The sequence below is a fragment of the Eptesicus fuscus genome, chromosome 15, assembly GCF_027574615.1.
Source record: "Eptesicus fuscus isolate TK198812 chromosome 15, DD_ASM_mEF_20220401, whole genome shotgun sequence".
NCBI classification, from domain to species: domain Eukaryota; kingdom Metazoa; phylum Chordata; class Mammalia; order Chiroptera; family Vespertilionidae; genus Eptesicus; species Eptesicus fuscus.
Window position 1 is genome coordinate 64,054,110 of NC_072487.1, and position 26,620 is coordinate 64,080,729.

At 40.4% G+C, this 26,620-nt stretch overlaps 1 protein-coding gene and 1 long non-coding RNA gene across 5 annotated transcripts in view; one reads left to right on the forward strand and one right to left on the reverse strand.

Annotated features, from left to right (window-relative positions):
* Positions 1 to 26,164, forward strand: part of GGTA1 (glycoprotein alpha-galactosyltransferase 1 (inactive)) — a 74,285-nt gene extending 48,121 nt beyond the window's left edge. For 2 of the 4 annotated variants that reach the window (XM_054727412.1, XM_054727413.1), the window contains 5 exons: positions 3,868 to 3,912; positions 14,085 to 14,117; positions 17,602 to 17,652; positions 21,029 to 21,160; positions 24,885 to 26,164. In XM_054727412.1, coding sequence (XP_054583387.1) covers positions 3,868 to 3,912; positions 14,085 to 14,117; positions 17,602 to 17,652; positions 21,029 to 21,160; positions 24,885 to 25,599 — 976 coding nt within the window. In that variant the 3' untranslated portion in view covers positions 25,600 to 26,164. The remainder of the gene's footprint in view (positions 1 to 3,867; positions 3,913 to 14,084; positions 14,118 to 17,601; positions 17,653 to 21,028; positions 21,161 to 24,884) is intronic. The other 2 variants (XM_054727415.1, XM_054727416.1) reach the window with 1 other exon arrangement.
* Positions 1 to 26,620, reverse strand: part of LOC129151677 (uncharacterized) — a 74,857-nt gene that overhangs the window by 21,560 nt on the left and 26,677 nt on the right. The window lies entirely within an intron of this gene.

The window sequence follows — 26,620 nt, forward strand, 5'->3', positions numbered from 1 at the left end:
AGAAGCCATCGCCGGCACCATACCGATTAAGTCCTAATGTCACTAACTGTATTGATCCCAGGGACCTAGGTAGCATCTCTAACAGAAAGAGGTAGCTGTAGTTTTGACATTTTTACTAGAAGAATCAGTATTGTTGAGTTGGGAGCCAATGCTTGCCCAGCTCACCTAATCCTTTGGCACTAGAGGGGACAAGCCAGCCATGCTGCAGGTTGATTTGATCCTGGTGTTTCCAAAGAGAACAGAACTGCTCCACATGACTTCAACCAACAGTTATGTCAATGAAAGAAACATCTAAACCTATAAAGAATTTGTATAGGATTTTATTTGACCCAAACTGATGACAGTTGTCTGGAAGCAAGACCTCAAATGTTCTGGAGAATGACAGTTTTGCAGTTTCTCTTATGCATTTGAAATTAAGGAGGGAATATAAGAAATATTACATGAGGGTGGAAGAAAGCATGGTGTATGGGATAGTTAAGATTATGTGCTCTCTTGAGGGTGGGACTCTTATTTCAAAGGTGTGTTAACCTAGAGGCACAGAAACAATGGACAGGGCTTGCTTAAAGTTAAAAATAAACCTTTTACTAAAGAAGTTATAGCCTGGGGCATGACTACCCACCATGATCTATCCAATTAGGAATTTATGATCTGATAAACTAGTTTACATTCTGTATAGCCCCCTTTTATGTCCACAGTTGCAACTGCAGAACTAAAGGGTAAATGACATGTCCAGTGAAAGCCCTGTGCTCTCCACTCTGAGGCAGGAGAGGAGTGTATTCATCGGCAGTAAATCTTCACAAGAGTGGATTTGGACTTTTAGGAGGTGTGATGTTTGGTTTATTTTCAAATAACAATGCAACCTCAGTGCTTCAATCTCTAAACAATGTTAGACCACACAATGGTCCTCCCCACAGGATTGTCTCCCAGCTTCAGAGCACTACAATTTTTTCTTAAAGGTACAAAACACCAAAGAATTTCCTGGCCATCAGCCACAGAGCCATGTCAAAGTCCTTCATACTGCTCAGATACATGTTCTCCATTTAAAGACTCAATACTGTAAACGCTTAGGTTTCTAGCGGCCACCATTATAAGTACACTTTAATTTGGTAGTAAAGAAAGGGATCCAAGCAGCAACCAAAGTGAAAAGTACCAGTTATTATTACTCACAAGACATCATGATTGGCCAGTACTGTGATCAGCCCATGAAATTCAGTCCACATTCACTGAGCATAAATCTGGGGTTTGCATGAGTTGGGTCAAGCCATCTTTCTACTCCTTCCTCTTCTCTCTGATCCACATAGCTTTACAAGGGAGTGTGTAGCTGGGTCACAGAAGACATCAACACGGTATTTTTTTAATGAACAGACAAATATCTAAAATACTACTACACACCTGTTTGAATGGCCAAAATCCAAAACACTGAGAACACCAAATGCTGTGAAGTAGCAGGAACTCATTGCTTCTGGTACTGCTACTTTGGAGGACAGTTTGGCAGATTCTTCACAAAACTAAGCATACTTTACCATGCAATCCAGCAATTGTGTTCCTTGGTATTTACACAAAGGAGTTGAAAACATGTCCACATAAAAACCTGCAGACAAATGTTTATAGCAGCTTTATTCATAGTTACCAAAAGTGAGAAGCAGCCAAGATATCCTTCAGTAGGTGAATGGATAAATAAACTGTGGTACATCCAGATGGGAATATTATCTGTATTAGTGACACAGAGGAACCTAAGCGCATACACTAAGTGAAAGAAACCAATCTGAAAAGGCTACATATTGTATGATTCCATACTGTACGACATTCTGGAAAAGGTAAAACTATGGAGATAGTAAAAAGGTCAGTAGTTGCCAGAGCTGGGTTGGGGGAATGAATGAATAGGTAGAACACAAAATTTTGGGGACAATGAAAATTCTGTATAATACATAATAATAGATACATGTCCTTATAGAATTGTCCAGACCCATGGAATGTACACCAAGAATGAACCTTAATGTAAACTATAGACTTGGGGTGATAATGATGTGTCAATGTATGTACACTGACTGCAACACATGTTCCATCCTGGTGCTGAATGTTGTAAGTGGAGAAGAATGGGAGAGAGGAGGGACAAGGGAGTATAAGGAAACTCTGTGCTTTTATTTAAAAATTTTTGAAAACGTATTTTTTAATTGATTTCAGAGAGGAAGGGAGAGAGAGAGAGAAATGTCAATGATGAGAAACATTGATCAGCTGCCTCCTGTATGCCCCCTACTGGGGATCGAGCCCACAACATGGACAAGTGCCCTGACCAGGAATTGAACTGTGACCTCCTGATTCATAGGTCTATGCTCAACCACTGAGCCACACCAGCTGGGTGGGAACTTTATGCTTTTGTTTCAATTTTTCTGTGAACCTAAAAATGTTGTAAAAAACAAAGACTTAAAAAACGAAACAAAAAAAATAGTTTAAATAAGGCTAACTCAGAGGTTGTTTGCTTTGATATTTGGATGGAACTTATTATGGTGGTGTCTGGACAATGGGTTGGAGGTTTTTTTTGTTTTGTTTTGTTTTTAATATGTTTTATTGGTTTTTCACAGAGAGGAAGGGAGAGGGATAGAGAGCTAGAAACATCGATGAGAGAGAAACATCGACCAGCCGCCTCCTGCACGCCCCCTACCAGGGATGTGCCCGCAACCAATGTACATGCCCTCGACCGGAATCGAAACCGGGACCTTCCAGTCTGCAGACCGACACTCTATCCACTGAGCCAAACCGGTTTCGGCTGGGTTGGAGTTTTGGGTGATCAGTGGGAGGCTCACAGAGTGAATATGTAATATGGAAGGATATCCATGTCCCTTTACCCATTCTCTGGGTTCCAGAGTGGCAATGGTTCAGCTTAATGCATCTCCATAGGACCCAAGAGTCACATCATGGTGCATCTGGTAGGGTAGTAGCAACATTGGGATATAGGTTGGAGTTTTTGAGGGAGGCTAAAGGACTAGTGCCCCCTGATGTTAGTCAAAGGGTGTAAACTTCTAGTTATGAGTAAGTTCTGGGGATCTAATGTATAGCCTGGTGATTACAGTTAACAATACTATATTATGTATATTTAAAAGTTGCTAAGAAAGTAGATCTTAAATATTCTTACCACAAAAGAGAAATGGTAATTATGTGACATGATGGAGGTATTAGCTAACTAAGGTGGTAATTATTTTGAATATATAAGTGTATTAAATCAACACTTAGTACACCTTAAACTTATACAGTGCTACATGTCAATTATATACCAATAAAGCTTGGAAGAAAAAAAGAACTCACATCCCTTTTGCCTACCCAAAGTCTAAACCAAAACAAAGGGCTAAGGCAAATGGTAGTAAATATCATCTTCCTTACAGTTGAGGCTGGTATTGGAGAATGTGGCTTATATCTGTAGGCTCTAGGCCTCCTAACATTGAACCACAGAAGTAGAAAGACTCAGGCAACCAGGCAGCTATAGCACTAGAAACTCCAGACCTCTGTACATCAGAATGGTGTCTGTACCACTAAATATCCTGTAAGGCCCAAAGCATACATACTATCTCCAACACATACAGTTTCCAAGAGCGAGAGGAGAGGGAGGGGGTGGTGCCGTTCATGGCCAGTCGCCTTTCCAAAATTGGCAGTCAGATAAGTCCCTCCACTTCCCCAAGGCAGAGTGACTGAACAGTGGAGAGCAGTCAGGAATGTTATAGTAACAGATGTCTCTCCACATGAAAACATACATCTGCGATGAGGAAAAATAGTTGTCTCTTGAACTTCAAAATACAAACAAAATGATTAGAAAGTACATGGTCTCCTACAGAGTCCCAGAGGTTACATTGATCCTGTTCTTCTTTCTTTCAGATACATTGAGCATTACTTGGAGGAGTTCTTAACATCTGCTAATAGGTACTTCATGGTTGGCCACAAAGTCATATTTTACATCATGATGGATGATGTCTCCAGGTTGCCTTTGATAGAGCTGGGTCCTTTGCGTTCCTTCAAAGTGTTTGAGGTCAAACCTGAGAAGAGGTGGCAGGACATCAGCATGATGCGCATGAAGACCATTGGGGAGCACATTGTGAACCACATCCAGTACGAAGTCGATTTCCTCTTCTGCATGGATGTGGACCAGGTCTTCCAAGATAACTTTGGTGTGGAGACCCTTGGCCAGTCAGTGGCTCAGCTACAAGCCTGGTGGTACAAGGCAGATCCTCTTGAGTTTACTTATGAGAGGAGGAAGGAGTCTGCAGCATTCATTCCGTACGGCGAGGGGGATTTTTATTATCATGCGGCCATTTTTGGAGGAACACCCATTCAGGTCCTAAACATTACCCAAGAGTGTTTCAAGGGAATCCTCCAGGACAAGAAAAATGACATAGAGGCTGAGTGGCATGATGAAAGCCACCTAAACAAGTATTTCCTTCTCAACAAGCCCACTAAAATCTTATCTCCAGAATATTGCTGGGATTATCAGATAGGCCTGCCTGCAGATATTAAGACTGTCAAGGTATCTTGGCAGACAAAAGAATATAATTTGGTTAGAACTAATGTATGACTTTAAATTGTGCCAGTAGGTTTCTGAATTTGAGAGAGTATTCTGGCTATTTCTTCAGAAAAGTAACACTTAATTTTAACTTGAAAAAATACTAACAAAACACAAACCCAGCAAGTACTACTACTCATAACTTTGAGCCTTGTAATATGGGAGCATGAACCTCTGATAATCAGATGTAAATTCCCAATGATTTCCTATCCTGGGTTTGGGGAAAATATATCAGATGAACTTAAAAAAAATTTGTCACAGGCCATAAAAAAGCCAGAAACACTCTACATATGTCAGATAATGTACTGGAGAAAAGGGTGCTGAGTCTAAGGAAACAGGTTGCTTTGCAGCAGAACTTGCAGTGAGGACACCGTCTACCTGGCAATCCTCAAATGGTTTCAGTAGCAGATCACTTCAGGCCATTTTGGAGTACGTGTGTCTTTTTCTCGGGATCTTGTTTGGCTTCTGTGCAAAAGACTTGTTGAGATTCTCAGTGGTTATCATGGTGGTAAATGTTTGGAGTCACAGGGAATCTGAAGGAAGTGGAAACAAAATCTCAAAGTGAGTTTGCCAGGAAATAGAAGAGAGTGGGAAGATCATGGTTGGGCCATGGCACCTGAGAGGTCACACGAGATGGATTGGCACTTCAATATAGCATGGATCCTGGTGCTAAATGGAAAAGGGATAATGTGGATGGTCTCCAGCCTCCTTAATCCCATGACAACCAGAGCAGAGGGGACTTGAATGAAAGATACTTCTTTGTTTTGCCCAAGTCACATTCAGTCTGCCAGATTTTGCAACAGTGTCTTCAGATCCTTGGCCAGAAAAAGTGGATGGTGTCAGAGAAGAGGCCTAGAATGGACTGAAGAGGCTTGCAAGGAACTTTCCAGTCTGGGGTTTCATGACAATCATCATCAGAAAGTCCAACTGCCACTTGCTCTAACCCTCAGAGTCCCTCAGCCTATTGTGCCCAGTTTGGAGGGCTGACATCAGGAATGGATTGGAGGAAAAGCCCTCCCTCCAAATAACCTAATTTTCCCCTGCCTCATATGCACTACTGAGGTGTAACAACCAGACGCATTTAATGGTTAATTGATTTGATATCAAAAGCAGACAGGATGGCAATGGGAGACCCAGTCCTCATAACTGAACAGCTTAACATGCAATTCCCTTCTCTAAGAGAAGTTATAAAATCCTACCTATTATTTAAAGTTAAGCAATTCAATGTAAAGGGAGTTAGAAGGCAACATTTACATATTTATATTTTGCTTGTGTTCCAGTTCAAGTCATGTTTCCTTTTTTAAGTGATTTATTTGAAGAATCATTGTGCTGGCTTGACGTTCAGCATACTGGGCTTCTCTGATAAATTGAAACCTACATTTCTCTACCATTGCACTGTGCCTTCTACTCTTCACTTTCTTGCCACAAAATAATCACAATGCAGCGAAACAAAACAAAACCAACTAAAATCCTGAAGAAGTGGACTTTAGAGGTGATTACACATTCATTAGGACTCTTCTCTCTAACTCAAGTTTTCTGAAATACATTCTAGAGTACGGAAAGTTACTGGTTTAAGTCTTAAACCAAAGAAATTATCTATACTGAAAGATTAAATGGCTGATGTTTATGGGAATCTCGGTTTTTTTATTCATTTAAATTTTAATCCCAAATAGACAAATTCAAGATGTCATGAATAGTTGTTCTTAAACATAAAAAAATAAAAATAAAATTCCTGATTTATAATTGAATAAATTATTTTTCTCAGTATATTCTTGTCATGGATTGTACCATTATCGTTTAAGTCCATTGGAATTGAGCTTTCTCTTATAACTGAAAATATCCCCCACTGAACCCTTCTAGAATAATTAGTTCCTTATAGGCAGGCCTGTAGTATGTCTTTGCATCAGCTCCAGAACCTGTTACATCACCTATCTCAGAGGCACTGCTTAACAAATATCTACAAGATGAATCAATGAATCATTACATCCACTCCCATCATGCCTCAAAGAAGTGCTTTTAAATTAAATTTAAATTTTTTTTCATTATGAACTCAGATACTTTTATATCTGGCACCTGGAAATTTTCCTCCTGTAGTTCACAGTACAGGAACTCAGGAGGGGCAGCTTGAGCTTTAGGTTCTAACCTGGTGCATAACCTACTGAGTTCAGTGCTGCTTAAGGTCAGTAGTGCATGAGACAAATTTGCTCCATCAATATAGAGCAGTGTTTCTCAATCAGGATGATTTTGCAGCACTACCATCACCACCTCCACTCCCCAACCCTCGCCCTGACCTCGGGATACTTGGCAATGAGTGAAAATATTATTGGTTGTCACAACTTGGGCGGGAGGGTGAAGGGGGGGTTACTACACATCTATTAGGTAAAGGCCAGGGATGCTGCTAAACATCCTAAAATGCACAGGAAAGCCATCACAACAAAGTAGTGTCTGGCTCAAAATGTGATGAGGTTGAGGAACCCTAATGTAAAATCCCCTTGAACTTCATTAAGAAAGAAATATGGGAGAGCCAATATGCATAATGCCCACCTGTCTATACCCTGGAATTAGTCTTTGATGAGTGTCAAAAGCTTCCAACTCACTTCTTAGTCCTTCTATAACATTCACAGCTAAGAAAAAAAGAGTAGAGTAGTTCCCTCTACTGGACACTGGAGGGCAAGAATTCCCCAAGATAGCACTGTTAGTCTAAGCAACTGCAGTGATTAAAAATATGTTTTCTGCCCTAACCAGTCTGGCTCAGTGGATAGAGCGTCGGCCTGCAGACTGAAAGTTCCCAGGTTCGATTCCGGTCAAGGGCATGTACCTTGGTTGAGGGCACATCCCCAGTAGGAGGTGTGCAGGAGGCAGCTGATCGATGTTTCTCTCTCATAGATGTTTCTAACTCTCTATCCCTCTCCCTTCATCCCTGTAAAAAAATCAATAAAATATATTAATAAATATATATATATATAAATATATATATATATACATACATGTTTTCTGGACCTGGTTGAAGACTGCCCCTTTGTAGAAATAGCTATGGATTTTACATATAAATGAAAATAGCTATAAATATTTAAAGTATGGGGCTTTGAAAAATCAGCCAAAGTTAGAACACACTTTCAATGAATTGACTGTAATTGTTCAGAATAAAAGGTGGTTATGTTAGCTAGGTGTTTTAGTTAAAGACATTTTGGTTGCAAAGGACCGATATCCCCTGAGCTGTCTAAACCCAAAAGTGAATATTGAGAGGCTACTGGAGAGTTCCACTGAATGCAAGGCAGAATTGACATCCAGGCATTCCTGCTGTGAGAGCCTGTTGTACATAATACTTCCCAACTTTCTGTCTAGTGCCTTCGCTGTGGTAGCTTGGTATTAGCTTTGGTGGGAGTATTTACACCATGGGAATCAGAAACACTAGAAATCAGGTCTCTTTTTCCTTTTCTTTTTTTTTAGGAGTTAGTTGTGTAAAATTTTAGTTGTTTACATCACTATACCAGCTCATGAAGAAGTGCCAGTGAAGTTCAAGGGCTTCAACAGCAGAAAAGAATGAACTTCCCCTAGAGGTCTGACAATATGACCCAGCTTCAACTATTTCCAGACTCAGAGTTTCTTCCTTCAAAACTCTACATTTCTGGAAAAGAAAACCCAAATGGCATAGCAGCCACTCCTGCTCCCAGCAGCTATGCCATGGGGTAGGTTTATTGGAGGGTGGATTATACCATAGAGCAGTTTCTCAGGCAAGGACCTATTATTATGAGCTGAGTTAGATGCCTCTAAAACTGTCTACATTTCCACTTAGAGCTGCTTGGCTATCAATCATTTCTTCTCACACAGGTAAAATATGTCCTGCTACCATAATCCAAAAACATTATGCGCTACTCTAGCACAGCCCCTTCTCTGAATAGCAGACCATAGAATTCACGGATAATGCCAGAGGGCCAGGCTTCTCAGAGTCTAATATCTCCACATAACTGTTTCTCATTTGGTTCCTTAACCCATCTAACTATTCTGCAATCCATAAAATAAATAATAAATTCAGCACACACCCAAACACTATGAAGTCAAGACAAGGAAGGAAGAGGGGAACATTTTTTAGTGACTCTAGAAGAAAATGGTTATCTGCTCAAGGGGCATTTCCTTACTGTAGAATTCAATGGGCCCCTGCTGTAAGTTCTCAATCAAGGCCAGCCACAGTCTACATCCATAATCACAGTCTACTTCAGACCCTTTGAACTATGTAAGATATAATTGGTCATAAGAGATCCAGTGGCAGGGCAACTTGCCTGCAACCTAGACCAGCGGTGGAGCTTTCGGTTGTCCAGGTTCCCACTGGAAGCTCATTGCTTTTACAGTTAACAGTCAAATGGGAGGCAGCTGGATACCCTCATGTGTGGGACACTGCCTCCAAAATCCAAAGTACCCCAAAAGAGTTATGCCTCTCTCTTATTTGTAGCAGACATAAAGGACTGGTTCTCAAATTTGGCTGCATTCTGGAATTACCAGGAGAATTAATAGTGATGCCTGGTTTTGACCCCAGAGAGTCTGACTCAATTGGTATGGGGTGGACACTGGAACTTTAAATGCCTTCCCAGGTAGGCCTTGGCCTGATAGCTCAGTTGGTTAGAGCATCATACTGATACATCAGGGTTTTGGGTTTGATCCCAGGTCAGTGCACATATAAGAATCAACCAATGAATGCATGAATGCAGCAGGTCGATCTCTCTCTCTCTAAAAATCAGTAAGTTTAAGATAACCTTTTTAAAAATACATTTTTAATGGATTTCAGAGAAGAAGGGATAGGGAGAGAGAGATAGAAACATCAATGATGAGAGAGAATCATTGATCGGCTGCCTCCTGCACACCCCACAATGGGGATCAAGACCACAACCCAGGCATGTGCTCTGACCGGGAAACAAACTGTGACCTCTTGGTGTATAGGTCAATGCTCAACCACTGAACCATGCCAGCCTGGCTAAAAATCAATAAATTTAAAAAGTAAAAAGACCTTTTGGGGGGAAAAACCACACACACCTTTCCAGAATAAGAGGATTCTGGGAATGTGGTAGAGTAGGAAGCACCAGGAATCTGTCTCCTCAGCTAGACAATAATTGCACTGGCAAAAATCTGTCTGATGTAACTATTTTGGAACTCAGGAGTCTATAGAAACTTGGATGGTAAACTAAGGTTAGTTTCAACTCTTCACACAGTAGCAGCGACTCATTCTCCACCACCAGCCATCTGGTAGGCAGTTGTGCATGTGTTCCTGGAATAGTTTGCATGCAGCTTATGCAAGCCAGGGTGGGTGTAAAGGACCCTGTCCTCCAAATATCAGGAACCTGTGCTCTAATTGCTGATTGTTGCTTCTCATCATGGAAATACAGACAAACAGTGAGACAGCCATTGTTGTTGCACCTTCTCCCATTGGTGCAATCCCTTTCTCCTCCAGTTGAGGTGACTTACAGGGGGTTTAAAGGGCCAATGCCCCTTTGTCCTCCCTTCATTCCCCACTCCCCCGCTTTTGGAGGCATATATTAAAGAATAGAACATTCAAAAACAACTACATATATGGGGAAAACTAGAAAATGACTATGCATACCCAGGGAAAGGCTCTGAAAAGACCTTAAGTTACAGTTAGGCTGATCCTTGGCACAAAGACAGCTTACAACAACCAAAAAAGGCAAAAATCAATGAATGAAAATGAACAAAAAACAGCTAACCCTGGGGGAAGGGAGATAATCTTATTTACAGAGTTATCACAGTATTAGATTCAAATGTAGAATTTCAATAAAAAATCACAAGGCATACAAAAAAACAGTAAAGTATGGCCCATTCAAAGAAAAAACAACAGAAACTCTTCTCAGAGATGACCCTGACAAAGAGTTTAAAACAACTGTCAAAGATGCTCAAAACTATAGGATGATTTGAAAAAAGAAAGTCAAGAAAACACTGTATAAACAAAATGGAACTATCAATAAAGAGTGAGAAAACAAAAAAATAAAAAAGCATTCCAGAGCTGAAAATTATAATTGCAATGAAAAATTTACTAGGGGGATTTTAAAAGCAAATTTGAGCAGGCAGAAGAAAGAACCAGTGAAGTTGAAGATTGGACAATGGAAATTATCAAGTCTGAGGAATAGAAAAAAAGATAGGAGAAAAGTGAATAGTGCCTAAGAGACCTATTGGATACCATTAAGTGACTCAAAGGGGCACAAGAAAAGTTATTGGGCGATGGAGGTGTTCTATATCTTAATTAAGGTGCTTTTTACATACATGTGTGCATGTGTAACAAACCCAGTAAAGTGTACAAGCTATGTTTTATTTTATGTAAATTATACTTCATGTCTATTTAAAATCTATATATATAAAAGGCTAATATGCTAAGTGTCCAATCATCTGACCGGTTGCTATGACACGCACTGCCCACCAGGGGCAGACACTCAATGCAGGAGCTGCTGTGATGCGCACTGGCCATTTACAGAGAAACAGCACCGTGGACCTGACGCCGACAAAGCAACACTCGGCTTCCCCCAAGTGGGACACAGGCCCCGCCACCACCCTGGAGAGACACCCCACCAAATTGCAGTTAACGCTGTCAAGACCCCCATGGCACAAAATGTGGCCCACACAGCCCAGCTCAGCCAGGAAATGGTGGCTGTGGGCGCCAGGTAATGACGTCACATAGCAACACCTAGCTTCCTCTCCCTAGCGACTAGCCTCCTTGGAGTTTCTTCAGCCCAGGAACACACTTGCTTTATAGCCAGGTGGAAACATTTTACACTTTAACCAAATGTCTTTGAAGTCTTTTCCCATGCCTCATCTCATTTGATCCTCACAGAAGTCCTGGAGTAGGTAGATAGGAGACTAGGTGGAATCCTATTTTCTTTTCATTAGCCAGAAAATGGAGATTTAGAAAGCTTAGAAACTTGACCCAAATAAAAAGAAGAAATGATGGACCTTGAAAATGACTTCAGGTTTTCTCACTGAGCAGAATATAGTCAAACACTGCTGCAGTTAAATATTTTACCCTTTGTTCTCCCTGCATGATCTACAATAATAATCTGCTTCGTGTTGATATTTACTGCTGTGTTACTGACAATTACCTGAAAGAGAAGTTGGGGTGCTTCACTGGGCTGGAAAAAGTTTAGCTAAATCAGAAAGCAGGTTTAATTAAGCAAGTTTATCTATACATATAAAGCTCTCGCTGGCACCAATCGCACACGTGAGTTTCCATCTGTCATTGTCGTTCGTGAATTCGGTTGACAGTTCTATTATAGAGAAAGGGCGAATAGCTATATTAAAATATTTCTTCTAATTAATTTCCTTTCAATGTGCATAAATTCATGCACCAGGCCTCTAGTGTATTATAATTCTTTAAAAAAACGACAAGAAAGAAACTTATATGATCCTACTTTTTTTTTAAAAATGGGACAAAATCCAGTCCCCTGATAATGATAAAGAGAAGTTACAAGCATGTGAATTGTTATGATTACAAGTATCCAGTTATTTCATCATCAAGAGAATCTGATGACATCATCACTCACAGAAGACTGAAATAATAAACACAAAAACCAATAATAGGTTACCTGATTTATGATTTTTCAAAGGTCTCAAAAGTTCTTGCTTGAAAACTGCCCTCTTATGATTCTCTATATGTCTTCCTGAACCACTATACCATAATTGTTAAGTCTTCAAGGAAGAAACTGTATAAAATTCCTGTGTGATCTTAGGAAAACAAAAGGTAAGAGTTTGTTCCTAATTTCAACCAAATTAAGCCATAGCCAATTTCTTTTCTGCACACAATTTTATATCCCACAGATTATATATTACAAAGGAATTTTGTAAACTTGATGGCTAAAATTCCAAGGTCAATGCACAAATAATCTAAAAATTACAGTTTAGCCTCCAGTGAGTGCTCTGAACCAATTATATATTCAAATGCTTTGAGAAGGGGCACATATTTTCTACTGTTATCAGTTCTATCACCTATCTTGGAATGATCAACTTCATAAGATAATTTAATTACAAATAATTAAGTTTTCTTTATAATTATACAACTCTTTAGAGTCCAAGTAAGTATTTTCATAATTATCTCTTTTCTCTGACACCCCATTCTGAAAGAGTTAGGAGAGAAAGTGGTGTAATTTTTCTGTAGAAAAAAGAGTCCTTTGTACTTTGGAAAAGATGAACGAAGTTTATAAGATCTCTTGTATCAAGACCAGACCAGTTAATATCCTACAACTGGGCAGATAGTTCAAATAGATGCTGTCTCTTCACTGACTCAATTCTATTTCCATATAAAGCAACATCTAGTGACCAGAGGTGCCTTAAATCCCAGATAAAATCTATTAAGTCTTCTAGTTTAAGTCATAAGAGGGACTCAACACAGCTTATTCTCTATACATTGTACTTTATTTAATCTACTTTAATGTTTCTGTTTCCTCCCAGTAAAGGATGAGTTACAAAAGAAAAACAGTTCTATTGTTATTGATTTTATTATCTCTATGGGCCTTGCAAAGAGAGTATCGATTCAGGTAACTTTAAAAAATAATGAATATTTTATTTTGGTGTTTGGTTTAAGGATCTTGTTATGTCAGGAAGGTTCTACGTTCATCCTGATAAATCAGCATGCAACTGTATCAATCCAAATACACCCAGATATAGCCAAATGACATCCAAATATATCAGCTTAAATATTGCTTTCAGCATAAAAATTCTTTGTTTCTAATGAAATAAAAGCTAAATGTAATTTGTGTAGGCCAATATGTGTGAGGAGAAGCAACGTTAAACTGCCAAGACATTTACTGTATAATTATGGTAATGTAATATTAGTAAATATTATGGAGAAATTTGTGCCATTTTTAAATAGGTGGCATCTTCTTTAAGAAACATCCTTAATATTGATGTCTTCAGGCACTATGTATGGTATTTGCCCTCCACATACTTGAGACAAGCAGAAAGACTTCATTTGCTATTAGCAAATTTCATTGTTTTAATGATAAGTTTTTCTCATTTGTATCTAAAAATAGTTATTTTTTAAGATATAGCATATGAGTAATATTTATCAGTCAAATCACTCAGTAACTTTTATCATGTTCATTACTATAATCTACAACCAACAATGTACTTGGCATATAGTATGTGTCTTGGTCCATTCGGGCTGCTATGACAAAATATCATAGACTGGATGGCTTATGGACAACAGAAATTTATTTCTCTCAGTTCTGGAGGCTGGCAAGTACAAGATCAAGGAGCCAGCAGATTTGGTGTCTGGTGAAGGCACCATCCTCATAGAGAGCCATCCTGGTTCATAGAGAGCCATCCTCACACCAAGTCTTCATATGGTGGAAGGGGTGAAGGAGCTCTCTGGGATCTCTCTTAAAAAGTTCATTAAATATTTGGTAATATTAGGTAAAATTAGGTAATAAAATGAATAGATTGACTGAGTATAACTCTAGTCATCTTAAATGTGAAAACCCTTCATATAAGTTTAAAAGTAAATAAATGTGTGTTGTTGTTTTTTTTTTTAATTTATCCTAAGCACAAAGAAACTACAGAGGACATATCAATGCTGGTAAGTATTTATAAATATGCTATGACCTCTTCTTTGAGGACAAAACTGGTTAGAGGGCACTGAAAAACCTGCAAGTCCTTGGTTCCTACAGGCAGGGTAAACCAAAGCAGTTTTACAAACACATGTTGGAGATATTCGCTTAAGGTCAGAATACTAGGAGTCAAAGAGCAGACTGGCAGAGCTGCTGCCTCTGATAGAGGAGTGGGAACTGGTCAGGAGAATGAGTTACAGGAGTCAGAATTCAGCCTATTAGGAACCTTGTGCCTTTTAAAGCTATGGGCAACACACAGGAATAAAGTTTTGGCTAAAAGACTCTCAGGAGATTGCATTAACCATATGCCACCTACCAAATCATGCCATCAGAATGTGTGCAGAAAGGAAAACTTCCCCAAATATTGTGCAAGATCCAATATCATTATATGTTCTTCAATTTCTTCTAGTCATGGGAACCCACATAGTGAAGTGAAAGCAACTTTCCTTTCTGATGCTTGTTGTGTCCAGGGGCCTTGTCTCTCTAATAGTTCTATGATTTAGAAGACCCCCACTAAGACCATGACTCCATACATGGGTGAGCTGTGCTATGCATGAAAATAATACAGTAAGAAGGCTTTCATGTGCTAGGCAGAGTATATTTTCCCTGTATATAGCCATGACTAACAGGGGGCAGTAACTTTCAACCACCTGAAAATAGAGGAGGAATGGGTTAAAATGTTTTCTGGCAAAATGTATTCAATGCAATACAATCTAACAATTGTTCTATTACCTAATCAGATTTCTATAGCCCTATCATACTAATACTCATCATTCAAAGGCATTGTTGTCAATGGAAGTGGGTGTTAGGTAGAATGCCACAACTCATTCACACCTCTGATGTTGCAGCTACTCTTATCTGTGTACTAGGCACAAAGATAGTCCCCTGACATAAGATTTAACCCCATCCTCTTGTTAACTTAGCCCAGGGTCAGCTCTCCAAAGGTATCCTAGCCAGGATGCCATAGAGTGTAAAGCAAGGAGAAAAAGTAAGGACTCAGGCAGTTTCTACCCACTCTGTGATTATGGACAAGATAATAAAAACTCTTTGTGCCTTATTTCCTTATTAGTAAAATGGGGATAATAATAATAATAGTTCCTACCTTATAAGTATGGATTAAGTTAGATAATACTTAGGAAAGTATTCAATATGTATTAGCATTTTTGGTTGGATGATATCTTTAATTTTTAAAAAAATTTTCAATTATGGTTGGTGTGTTAGCTATTAATGAAAAGCATCTAACATCATCTAGCAGATCAGAAAATATTTCCCTTAAGAAGGAATATTTAAAATGAGACCTGAAGGTGATGTGGGAATTAGCAGGTTGAATCTGTGGCATGTTTAAGGAAATAAAATTTTAAAAAAAGGAAAAGGCCAATGAGCCTGGAAAATTATAAGTGCAAGGCTAGGTAGGAGATGTGGCTGGATAGCGTGAAGTGTGAGATCATGGAAAATATTATGGCCATATAAGAATGAGGACATCATCCTTAGACAATGGAACGCCACTGAACTTCTGTTAAACAGAATAATAAACAGAATAATGACACTAGAGCTTCAGAAACATGATACTGGAAGCAGAATAGAAATATGGAGAATGGGTTGAAAAGGGCAATGCAAGGATAGGCTAAGAGGGTAACACATTGCTCATTGTAGGGAATGGGAATATGGAGGTTCATTATATTAGTCTCTTTTAATATATATATATATATATATATATAAATATATATATATATATATTATTGATTTCAGAGAAGGGAGAAGGAGAGAGAAACATTAATGATGAGAGAGAATCATTGATTGGCTGCCTCCTGCCTGCCCTCTAGTGGGGATCGAGACCACAATCTGGTTATGTGCCCTTGACAGGAATCAAACCTGGGACCCTTGAGTCCACAGGCCGATGCTCTATCCACTGAGCCAAACCAGCTAGGGCCATTATATTAGTTTCTTTACATTTGTGTACCTTTGAAATTTTTTGCACTAAAAAGTCTTTTTAAAGTGTACAGTGAGACCAATTAGGAGGCTATTGCAGTAGCCCAGATAAAAGATGATGGTGATTTGCAGTCATGTGGTGGCAGGGAATGGAGATAAGGGAAGGATTTGAGAGATGTTTTGGAGGTAAAACCAACATGGTTTAATAATGAATTTGATGTTGGGACTTAGGGAATGCTCTGAGTGTAGAATGATTCTCCTATTTCTACCTTGCCATTCCAAGTGGATCCGGAGAAGTAAGGCAACATATGAAGAGGCCCTACTTTGGGGAAGAGATAATGACTTTAACATCTTCATTTTGAAGTGTCTGTGTAAACTTCAAGTAGAAGACTTCAGAATACAGTTGGATATAGAAGTCCTATAATCCTGGGAGAAGTTTAGTTGTACATGAAAATTTGAAGCCATAGGAAGCCAAAAGGAGACATTCATTTAAGATTATTATTGATATAGTCCCATCTGGACTATGGCTTGACACAAGAGAGTGTCAACTAATCAAATAAAGGGCTTCAGAGAAACCCTTCTGAGATTAATAATCAAATCAAGGCTTCTGAGCAGGATATTTAAAGCTAACCTTAGACAAAAGTAGAAATATATTTCCATTGTGGTAGAAGGGAAAAATATTCAGCACTATAGGTAAATTTGTGGGTTTTTTAAAGTTGTTTTTTTTTTAATATATACTAGAGGCCCAGTAAACGAAATCTGTGCATGGGTAGGGTTCCTAGGCCTGGCCGGAAATCAGGGCCAATCAGGTTCCCCACCTCCCCACCTCCTCCTTCCCTAGCTCCCTCAGCACGCCGCCGCCCACTGCTGGTTGCCTGCCATGTTCCACGCCGCCCCCTGGTGGTTAGCACACATCATAGCGAGCGACTGAACTCCGGGTCTCCCGGTCGAACCCCCGAGGGGACAATTTGCATATTAGCCTTTTATTATATAGGATATATTTCAGAAAGAAAGAGAGAGGGAAAGAGAGAGAAACATCAATAATGAGAGAGAATCATTGATTGGCTGCCTCTTGCATGCCCTCTACTGGGGATCAAGCCCACAACCACAGGCATGTGCCCTTGACCAGAATCAAACCTGGGGCCCTTCAGTCCGCAGTCTGATGCTCTATCCACTAAGCCAAACCACCTAGGGCACTCACTATAGGTAAATTTGGATGTGAGATGGCAGAAAGTTGAGGGAGTTTTCATCTGATGGCTGCTATTTTCCCTTATTATTAGAAGAATAAGAATGGTAACTATGGGAACAAAGATTTCTGGGCAGCACACAGGGTTAAGTTGAGGTTGAAAATTGTGATTTTTCCATGCCACTACTATCTAAGTTCATCACTGTTTTTCTTACTGCTTCGTGCTCACTTTGCATTCTGTATCTTATTATAATACAGCCCATGATTTGATAGACACTCAAGTTATCTCAAACTCTAATAAGGTATAGTGTGACTCTTCACATTATTTTTCTCGATAGGTCTGTGAATACTCTACCAGAATTAAATCTATCAGACTGGTTTTTTCCCAGGTAAGAATGCCCAATCTAACATGTGAGATTAATCCATAGATTGCTCAATAGAAGGTAATGAATGGCAACAGTATCATGGCTGGTATTCCAAATGTGGGAGAGCAGATGGATCTTTGGTTACATTTGGAAAAATAAGCAGTGGCCTAGACCCATTGGGACATTAGGACCTGCATCCTCCATGAATTAGTGTGTAGATAATAAAAACTCAAAGGTCCTAGAATGATGGCAGGTCAAAAGTGTAAGGGTGCATTCGGGGTGGGGGGGGGGGTGGGGGGAAGGTGTAAGGGTGTATTTGAGACCATTTGGTTGATTCTTCTTGTTTCACCACTGAGAGAACCAAAGCCCAAATCAGATGGACTATCTGTGTACTTCATGTTTAATACAACAGCTTTCCTCTACCTTCTCTGTCTCCATCTTGTTATTCTACCCATCTATCTTTCACTTTGATGCTATCGGGTTTTAGGACTTCACCTAATTAAAATTTGGAAGGAGACATTCATTTAAGATTATTATTGATATAGTCCCATAAATGGGACCGCCAGTGAACCAGTTCTTTTAGTTTGTGTGTTTTTAAGAATTTGTCCATTTCATCTAGGTTATCTAAGATGTTGGTGTATATGTTGGCCGGACTACAGTTTAAAAAAACTATGAACAAATTCCTATGCACACTGAACATATCTTATTTTGAAGTAAAAAAAACTAAACGGCAAAAACACCCGAATGTGGCCCGTGGGCCGTAGTTTGAGGACGCCTGCTCTAAACCTTTGGCTATCCTTCGGAGTTTTGACAAAGTTGATTCTAGCAGTACGCAGTAACATTAGTATTGAAAACACTTGAGATTATGAAAACTGGGAAATTCTGTGTTCAAAATATGGTTCCTGAAAATAATCAGTGTAAAAAATACTAGGACCATGATATTTTGTCCAAATACAAGATAAAATTGTTACTTTAGACTTTGGGCAACATTTCAACTATGTGTCCTCAAAGATCTTGGAAACAGTATAACTAATGTGTAAGTGTACTTTTGTAATGATCTGGCCATTTCTGATAAGCTGTTTCCCCAGTTTATCATAACCATCAAGGCTTAGGGTTAACAGATGGTAGGGCACTAAGGATGGAAACTGACCCAGGTATAGGTGATCTCATCCCAAATCCATACACTTGCCACAGTCCCAATCAGCACGATTGTAGATGATTTAGGTTTTGGTGGGTTGTGGTGGAAGAGAGACAAATCAGTGGTTGCTTCAAATGTGGCAGTGAGCAGCACCACAGTGGGAGCCGTTTTTACATGCAACAATCTCTCCTCATCCCAAGGAATGACTAGGCACTTTAGAACCTGATCTGCTTTCTGACCAAGAATTTCTGAGCCAGGATTCAACTACTCTGAGATCGGCTGGAGATAGTGAATAGAGCTCCTCTGGACACCTGCAGCCACTGGTCTCATAGGAATGAACCATTCAGGACAGAAAGGACAGTGATTTCTGAAGGTGCATCTGCTTCTCAGTGGAGGGATCTCCCAGAATCCAATCTCCCGGAAAAAAAAAAATCCACCTCAGTCCAGTCCTTCATTCAGGGCCCAGTGGCAGTTGAAGCAGCTCTGGCAGGACTCCCGGCAGAAATCAACTGTCCCATCTGTCTGGATGACCTGAGAGACTCTGTCACCATCGAATGTGGGCACAGCGTCTGTAGCTCCTGCATCCAGCAGTCCTGGGCTGATGTACAATACAGGGTCCCTTGCCCTGTGTGCTGTCACTCATGCCAAGAGAGGTGCTTGAGGAGCAACACCCAGCTGGGAAGGATGGTTGACATTGCCAATCTCTTCCAGACCATCAGGGGCAAGAAGAAGCGGCAGGAAGAGAGGGGTTTGTGCGAGAAGCACAACAAGGTCCTGACCCTCTTCCATGAGGAGGACTTAGAGCTGTTGTGTCCCATGTGCACTCAGCTCCCTATCCACCAGGGCCACCAGGTGAGGCCCCTGGGGGAGGCTGCCTGTCATCACAGGCTGAAGCTCTACAGTTACATCAGTAAGCAGATGAACCACGCTCAGAAGTTAATAAGCATTCAAAGCAAAAAACTCATAGAACTGAGAGAAAAGGTGCAAAAACAGGGACAGAAATTAGCCTCTGAATTTGAGTCTCAATTTATAGAGCGCAAGCAAGAGGAAGTTCTCTCAAGGCTAGCTGAAGAAGAGAAGGACATTCAACAGAAAGTCATTGCAAACACAAGTGCATGTTCAGACCATCTTTCCAACCTCAAAGGTGTACAAAAGGAGTGGCAGAGAAGAAGAATGTGATGCCAAATGTGAAATTGCTGATGGATATCAAGAGTGTCCTCCACCGTTGTGATAACCTGAAACTCCCAGCTGTCTATTGGTACCAGTTAAGGAAAGAAGAATTCAGTCTTCCTACACAGTGTTCAGCCCTGCAGAAAATTATACAGAGATTTAGAGAAGTTATCCTGGATCCCAAGACCGCACATCCTAACCTGCTTGTGTCTGAGGATACAAAGTCTGTGAGATTTGTGAGGAAAAAGCAAAGTTTTCATCAGAATCCAAAGGGACTTGCAGTCGACCCAATAGTCCTGGGTTCTGAAGGGTTTGACTGTAGCCGAAATTACTTGGAGGTCCAGGTAGATGACAAGCCTGAGTGGGCCGTGAGGGTTTGAAAAGACTTCCTTAAAAGGAAGAGAAAGCAGCACCTGCCAAGACAAAAGAACAGATGTTGGACGATTCAGCTGCAGAATGGTGATTATGTGGCACCAGGCTCTGTTCCTGTCACCCTTGTGCAGAAGGAAATGCCCAGAGGGATTGGCATCTATCTGGACTATGAGTTGGGTCAGGTTTCATTTATAGTTTGAATGACATGTCTCACATCTATTCCTTCATGGATACATTTTCTGAAGTGTTAAAGCCTTACTTCTATATCTGATGTGACTCCAAACCTCTTACAATCTGTGCTGTAAGAGATTAGGAAGGATGAACTGTGACTTTGCTTCATTTTCCCCCGTGATTTATGGAAAGTATGTATCATTTTTTACAACTATCAGTGACTCTAACACCAATAAAGAATATTATTTAATGCTTATTTGACTTTACATACATGAACAATGTTTTTCTTATTTTGTTTTCTATTTTTTTAAATTTTGTTTCAATAGCAATAGAAATGTGGGAACTAACAGATTTGGGGGTTAACTGTTAAGTGTTTCTGATATAAATTGTGTATAAAGTGTATAAATAAAGTGTATAAATTGTAAAAAAAAAAAAAGCTTAGGGTTTAGAGGAAATGCTGCAATCAGACACAAGATTTATATATAAGTAATATCTACTGCAATGTTATCAAAAGGCATTTTGTTCATAAATCTTATGTCTTTCTTACAGAGCATCCACGAATGCAACTACCAACTGGTTAGCTCCAATTGTGTGGCATAGCACTTATAAAGAAGAAGTACTGGAAAATTATTATGCACATCATAAAATTACTGTGGGGCTGACTGTGTTTGCTGTGGGAAGGTAGGTAATACCATGTGTCCTATATATTCAGGCCTTTTATTGTAGAAAATGAGATATTATCAATAATTCCACCTAAAAAACATCTAGAAAAAGTAGAGCAAAATAAAGCCAAAGCAAGCAGAAGTAAGGAAATAATAAAGATAAGAACAGAAATTTATGAAATTGAAACAGAAAAGCTATAGAGAAAAATCATGAACAAAAAGTTCGTTCTTTGAAAAAAAATTCACAATCATCCATTTATTTTCTGGCAAAGAAAAAAAAATGACACAAATTACAAATATCAGGAAAGAAACAGGGTATATTCCTCGGACCTTCAGATATCAAAAGGTTAATCAGAGAATAGTACAAAACACTCTACACACATATATTTAACCACTTAGATAAAATGGGCTCTGAAACTACCATAACCTACCCAACATGAAATAGACTATTTGAATAGCCCTATAGCTACTGAGGAAATAGAATTTATAAATTTAAAAATGCCCAGAGTCTCCAGGCCGATATGGTTTCATTGGTGAATTCTATCAAATATTTATTGAACAATTAACATCAATTCTATACAATCTCTTACAAAAAACAGAAGAGGAGGGAACACTTCCCAATTCATTTAATGAAGAAAGTGCTGCCTTGATAGTGAAATTATACCAAAAAAGTACAAGAAAGTATTACATAAAGTTGAACAATGTATCTATTATTTATTAAAATTATAGTTTTTAGTAACATGTTATTAAATAGATAATTATCTATATATATAAAAGGCTAATATGCAAAGTGTCCCCTTGGGAGTTTGACTGGGAGACTAGGAGTTCGATTGCTCACTATGACGTGCTGACCACCAGGGGGCGGCACGGAATGAAGGAAGACCCCAGTCGGCAGCTAGGGAAGGGAGGCCCTGGCTGGTAGCCAGAAAGCCCTGATCGGCCCTGATCGCCATCCAGGCCTAGGGACCCTACCCATGCACAAATTTTGTGCACTGAGCCTCTAGTCCTATATAATAAAGAGGTAATATGCAAATTGACCCCCACACCATAACGCCATCACAAGATGGTGGCATGCATGGGGGGCAGGGAAGCGGGGGTGGGGCCGGTGGCCGCTCTGCGCAGCTACCGCCAGGGTTCCTGCAGCCCCACAGGGGCACAGGGGTCCCGGTGGCCGCTTCGAGCGACTTCTGCTGGGGTTTCCACAGCCCCATGTGCATGCTGCAGGGGCGGGGCCCAGTAGCTGCTGCACAGGGCCCAGAGGCAGGGCATCAGGGCGGCACTCCAGGACTCGGGGCCATCCAGTGGCATGCCAGCCACATTGGGCGGGACTCTGGGACTCGGGGCAGTCCCATGGCACGGAGGGCGGGGAGGGAGGTCCCGGGCCTCATGTGATTTTGTGTAATGGATCACTAATTTTTTATAAGGAAAATCCACAGAAAGAAAGAGGAAGGAAGGAAAAGCCCAGCTGGTGTGGCTAAGTGGTTGAATGCCAACCTATGAACCAGGAGGTCATGGTTCAATTCCCAGTCAGGGCCTGGGTTATGGGCTTGATCCCCAGTGGGGGGTGGGGGGGGGTGGGGGGGGGCATGCATGAGGCAGCCAATCAATGATTCTCATCATTGATGTTTCTATTTCTCTCTCCCTTTCCCTTCCTCTCTGAAGTCAATAAAATTATATTTAAAAGAAAGAAAGAAAGAAAGAAAGAAAGAAAGAAAGAAAGAAAGAAAGAAAGAAGAGAAAGAAAGGAAGGAAGGAAGGAAGGAAGGAAGGAAGGAAGGAAGGAAGGAAGGAAGGAAGGAAGGAAGGAAGGGGAAGGAAGGAAGGGAAGAAGAGAGGGAGGGAAGAAGGAAGGGAGAAAGGAAGAAACAAAAGAAGGATCAAAGGACTTGTGAGCCTTGTTTTTTCAAAGTTCCCTGATGGCTGTTCTGAGGTGCATCTTGCAATAATAAGAACCACAAGCACTGAGCCAGCCACAATGTTGGTAGGGAAATGTCTGTGTGTGTATGAGGGGGTAGGGGGGGATTGTCTCACCACTAGTAGAAGGGCTCCAGGTGAGTGGCTCCAGGCATTCCTAGTCCTTGAATCATTATCAATAGGCTGAGACTGATACAAAACAGCCCTATATCATGCCACACTCAAAAATTAATCCAAATGGATAATAGACTTAAATGTGAAATATAAAACAATAAAACTACTAAAAGAAAATGTAGATTTTCACTACCTTGAGGAGGCAAAGCTTTCAGAAACATGACACAAAAGCACTAACCATAAAGAAATGTAGATAAATTGGACTGTTTTAGATTTAAGTTGCTAGCTTCCAAGATTTCATTCATTTTATTACTAACTAGAGGCCCGGTGTACGAAATTTGTGCACAGAGGGGGGGGTGTCCCTCAGCCCAACCTGCACCCTCTCCAATCTGGGACTGCTGGCTCCCAACTGCTCGCCTGTCTGCCTTCTTGATTGTCCCTAACTGCTTCTGCCTGCCAGCATGATCACCCCCTAACCACTCCCCTGCCAGCCTGATGGATGCCTAACTGCTCCCCTGCCAGCCTGATTTGCCCCTAACTGCCGTCCCCTGCAGGCCTGGTCACCCCTAACTGCCCTCCCCTGCAGGCCTGCCCCCCCCAACTTCTCTCCACTGCAGGCCTGGGTCCCCCCCAACTGCCTTTCCCTGCAGGCCCGGTCACCCCCAACTTCCCTCCTCTGCCGGCCTGGTTACCCCTAATTGCCCTCCCCTGCACGTTTGATCACCCCCAACTGCCCTCCCTTGCAGGCCTGTCCTGCCCAACTGCCCTCCCCTGCTGGCCATCTTGTGGTGGCTATCTTGTGTCCACATGGGGGCAGGATCTTTGACCACATGGGGGCAGGATCTTTGACCACATGGGGGCAGCCATCTTGTGAGTTGGAGTGATAGTCAATCTGCATAATACTCTTTTACTAGATAGGATGGTCCATTGTATATGTATATATACCACATCTTGTTTATCCATTCATCTGTTGATGGACACTTAGGCTTGTAAATAATGCTGCAATGAACATGGGATGCATATATCTCTTCCAATTAGTATTTTTGTTTCCTTTGAATAAATGCCCAGAACTAATTTTAATGATTAGTATATAAACATTATCTGAAGCTGAGCACATATGATTACCTTTACTTTTAAAATTTTACCTGAGGCTATTTATTAATCTGAGACTCTTTTACTGGCTTGAGAGACTGGAAATGAGAAAGTTTATTTTCCAATCCAGTAATCTTAGCACAGTACTAAAGGCCAGAAAACAAAATAAGTTAGTGCAGATATTTGGTATGAAATATTTCACCTCTGACTGCTTATACATAACTGACCACTCATAAAGTGAGCCACAGACAGCAATAACTGGTCTTGCAATGACCCAAAGCCTTTTTCGCCTACAACCTTCAGAGCGGGTTCCCATTGCTCTGATAGCCCTGAAAACTCTGGCTCTCACCTTGCACTGGACTCTGTGCAGTTTCTAATCTCACCAAGTTTCATTCACTCTTGTGAGGAATTCCTCTTCTCTCCCATTGTCCACAGAACCCATCAGGAAGAGCAAAGGCAGATAATTTCACTTTCTTTTATACTACTTAAATACAACTCAAGAAGCATATCTAATACTTGGTTGCTTAGTAGCATTTTTGGGTAAACTATAGTTAGTATAATTCAAATAGTATGTGTTCCACTAAAATATAAGAAAATGAACTTGTTTCTTTTTTACTTCACAGATATATTGAATTCTATTTGTTCAACTTTTTATCATCTGCTAATAAGCATTTTATGGTTGGCCAGAAAGTCATAATTTATGTTCTGACAGATAACTTGTCCAAATTGCCTTGGATAAAGCTGAATACCCTCCGGACAATCAAAATTTTTGAAATTAAGCGAGAGAAGAGATGGCAAGATATTAGTATGATGCGCATGAAGACCATCAGTGAGCATGTTGTAGATCACATACAATATGAAGTTGACTACCTCTTCTGCATGGACGTGGATCAAGTCTTCATGCAGAAATATGGATTAGAGACCCTAGGGGAGTCAGTAGCTCAGTTACATTCTAATTGGTATAATGCACATCCTATAAAGGTACCTTATGAGAGAAATAACTTATCAGAAGCATACATACCTATTGGTGAGGGCGACTTTTATTACCATGCTGCTGTATTTGGTGGCACTCCCATTCAGGTTCTCAACATTGCCAGAGAGTGCTTCAAAGGAATCATGAATGATAAGAAAAATAACATTGAAGCAGTGTGGCATGATGAAAGTCACTTAAACAAGTATTTCTTTCTCCATAAACCTACTAAACTCTTATCTCCAGAATATAGCTGGGATACTAATACAAAACGTACCAGTGAAATTAAAGCTATTAAAATGCGTTGGGCTCCTAAGTATTATAACATTCTTAGAGCAACACATAATATTGAAGCCCTTCCTTTATAGTTCTGAATTTAAGAGCATCGTTTTGTCTTATATCTTAGATAATTAGCACTTGACAAATTTTAGCACTAAAAAGTCACTAACAAAATGGCAAGCCCACCAAACAGCATACTCATACTTTCATTTCAAATTGTATAAAGTGAGATGTAGCAGTTGCAGAAAGAATTTGTTGACATCAGATGATAATATAGCTATTTCATATTCTCTGTCAATGTTGAGGATATATTATTTGTTGGATCACATTCAACAAAATAGAACCTGTCACAAGAAAGTGAAACTTGAAATATTTTCATTGACCAAAGTAGGTATTCATGCATTTCTCATTTTGTTTAAGGAAAGGGATTGTCTAAAAGTGTGGGTAAGGGAAAGTCACTGCAACTATACTAATATACTCTTTATGTAAAACTTTGAGGACATTAAAGCTGCCACCAGATGGGCAGACAATTACTTAGGAAACTTTGAGTCATTCAAAGAGAACTATGTATTTTAAAGCTTACAAAATTGTTTGTTATAAAAACCAATGAAAATAAAAATAATATACAGAGAAAATTGAAAGCCTCCCTTTACTCGCCCTTTGAAAACCCGCCCCTCAATATCCTATATAATAAAAGGCTAATATGCAAATAGACTGAATGGTGGAACAACCAGAACCACCAAACAACCAAACAAATAGTTGCTATGACGTGTGCTGACCACCAGGGGGGGGGGGGTGGGGTGTGCGGAACACGGTGGGCGTTGGTCGCTGCAGGATGGTGGAGCAGGTGAGTGGGGGCACCAGACCAAGGCAGGGCACCAGTCACTGCCACCGGGGCAAGCCTCTGGTGGTTACTGAAAATTATTTGCTCCTGCACCTGCTGTGGTCCCGCCCAGCGCTTGCAACTATTGCCAGTGCTGACCCTGCTCGCACCCACTGCTGGCTCCCAGCGCCAGCCCCGATCACTTGGTGCCATCAATGGGTGTGAGCAGCGGCTGCTGGCCCCAATTGCCCCTCAGGGCTTCTCCACCTCCTCCTGCTCCTGAGGGG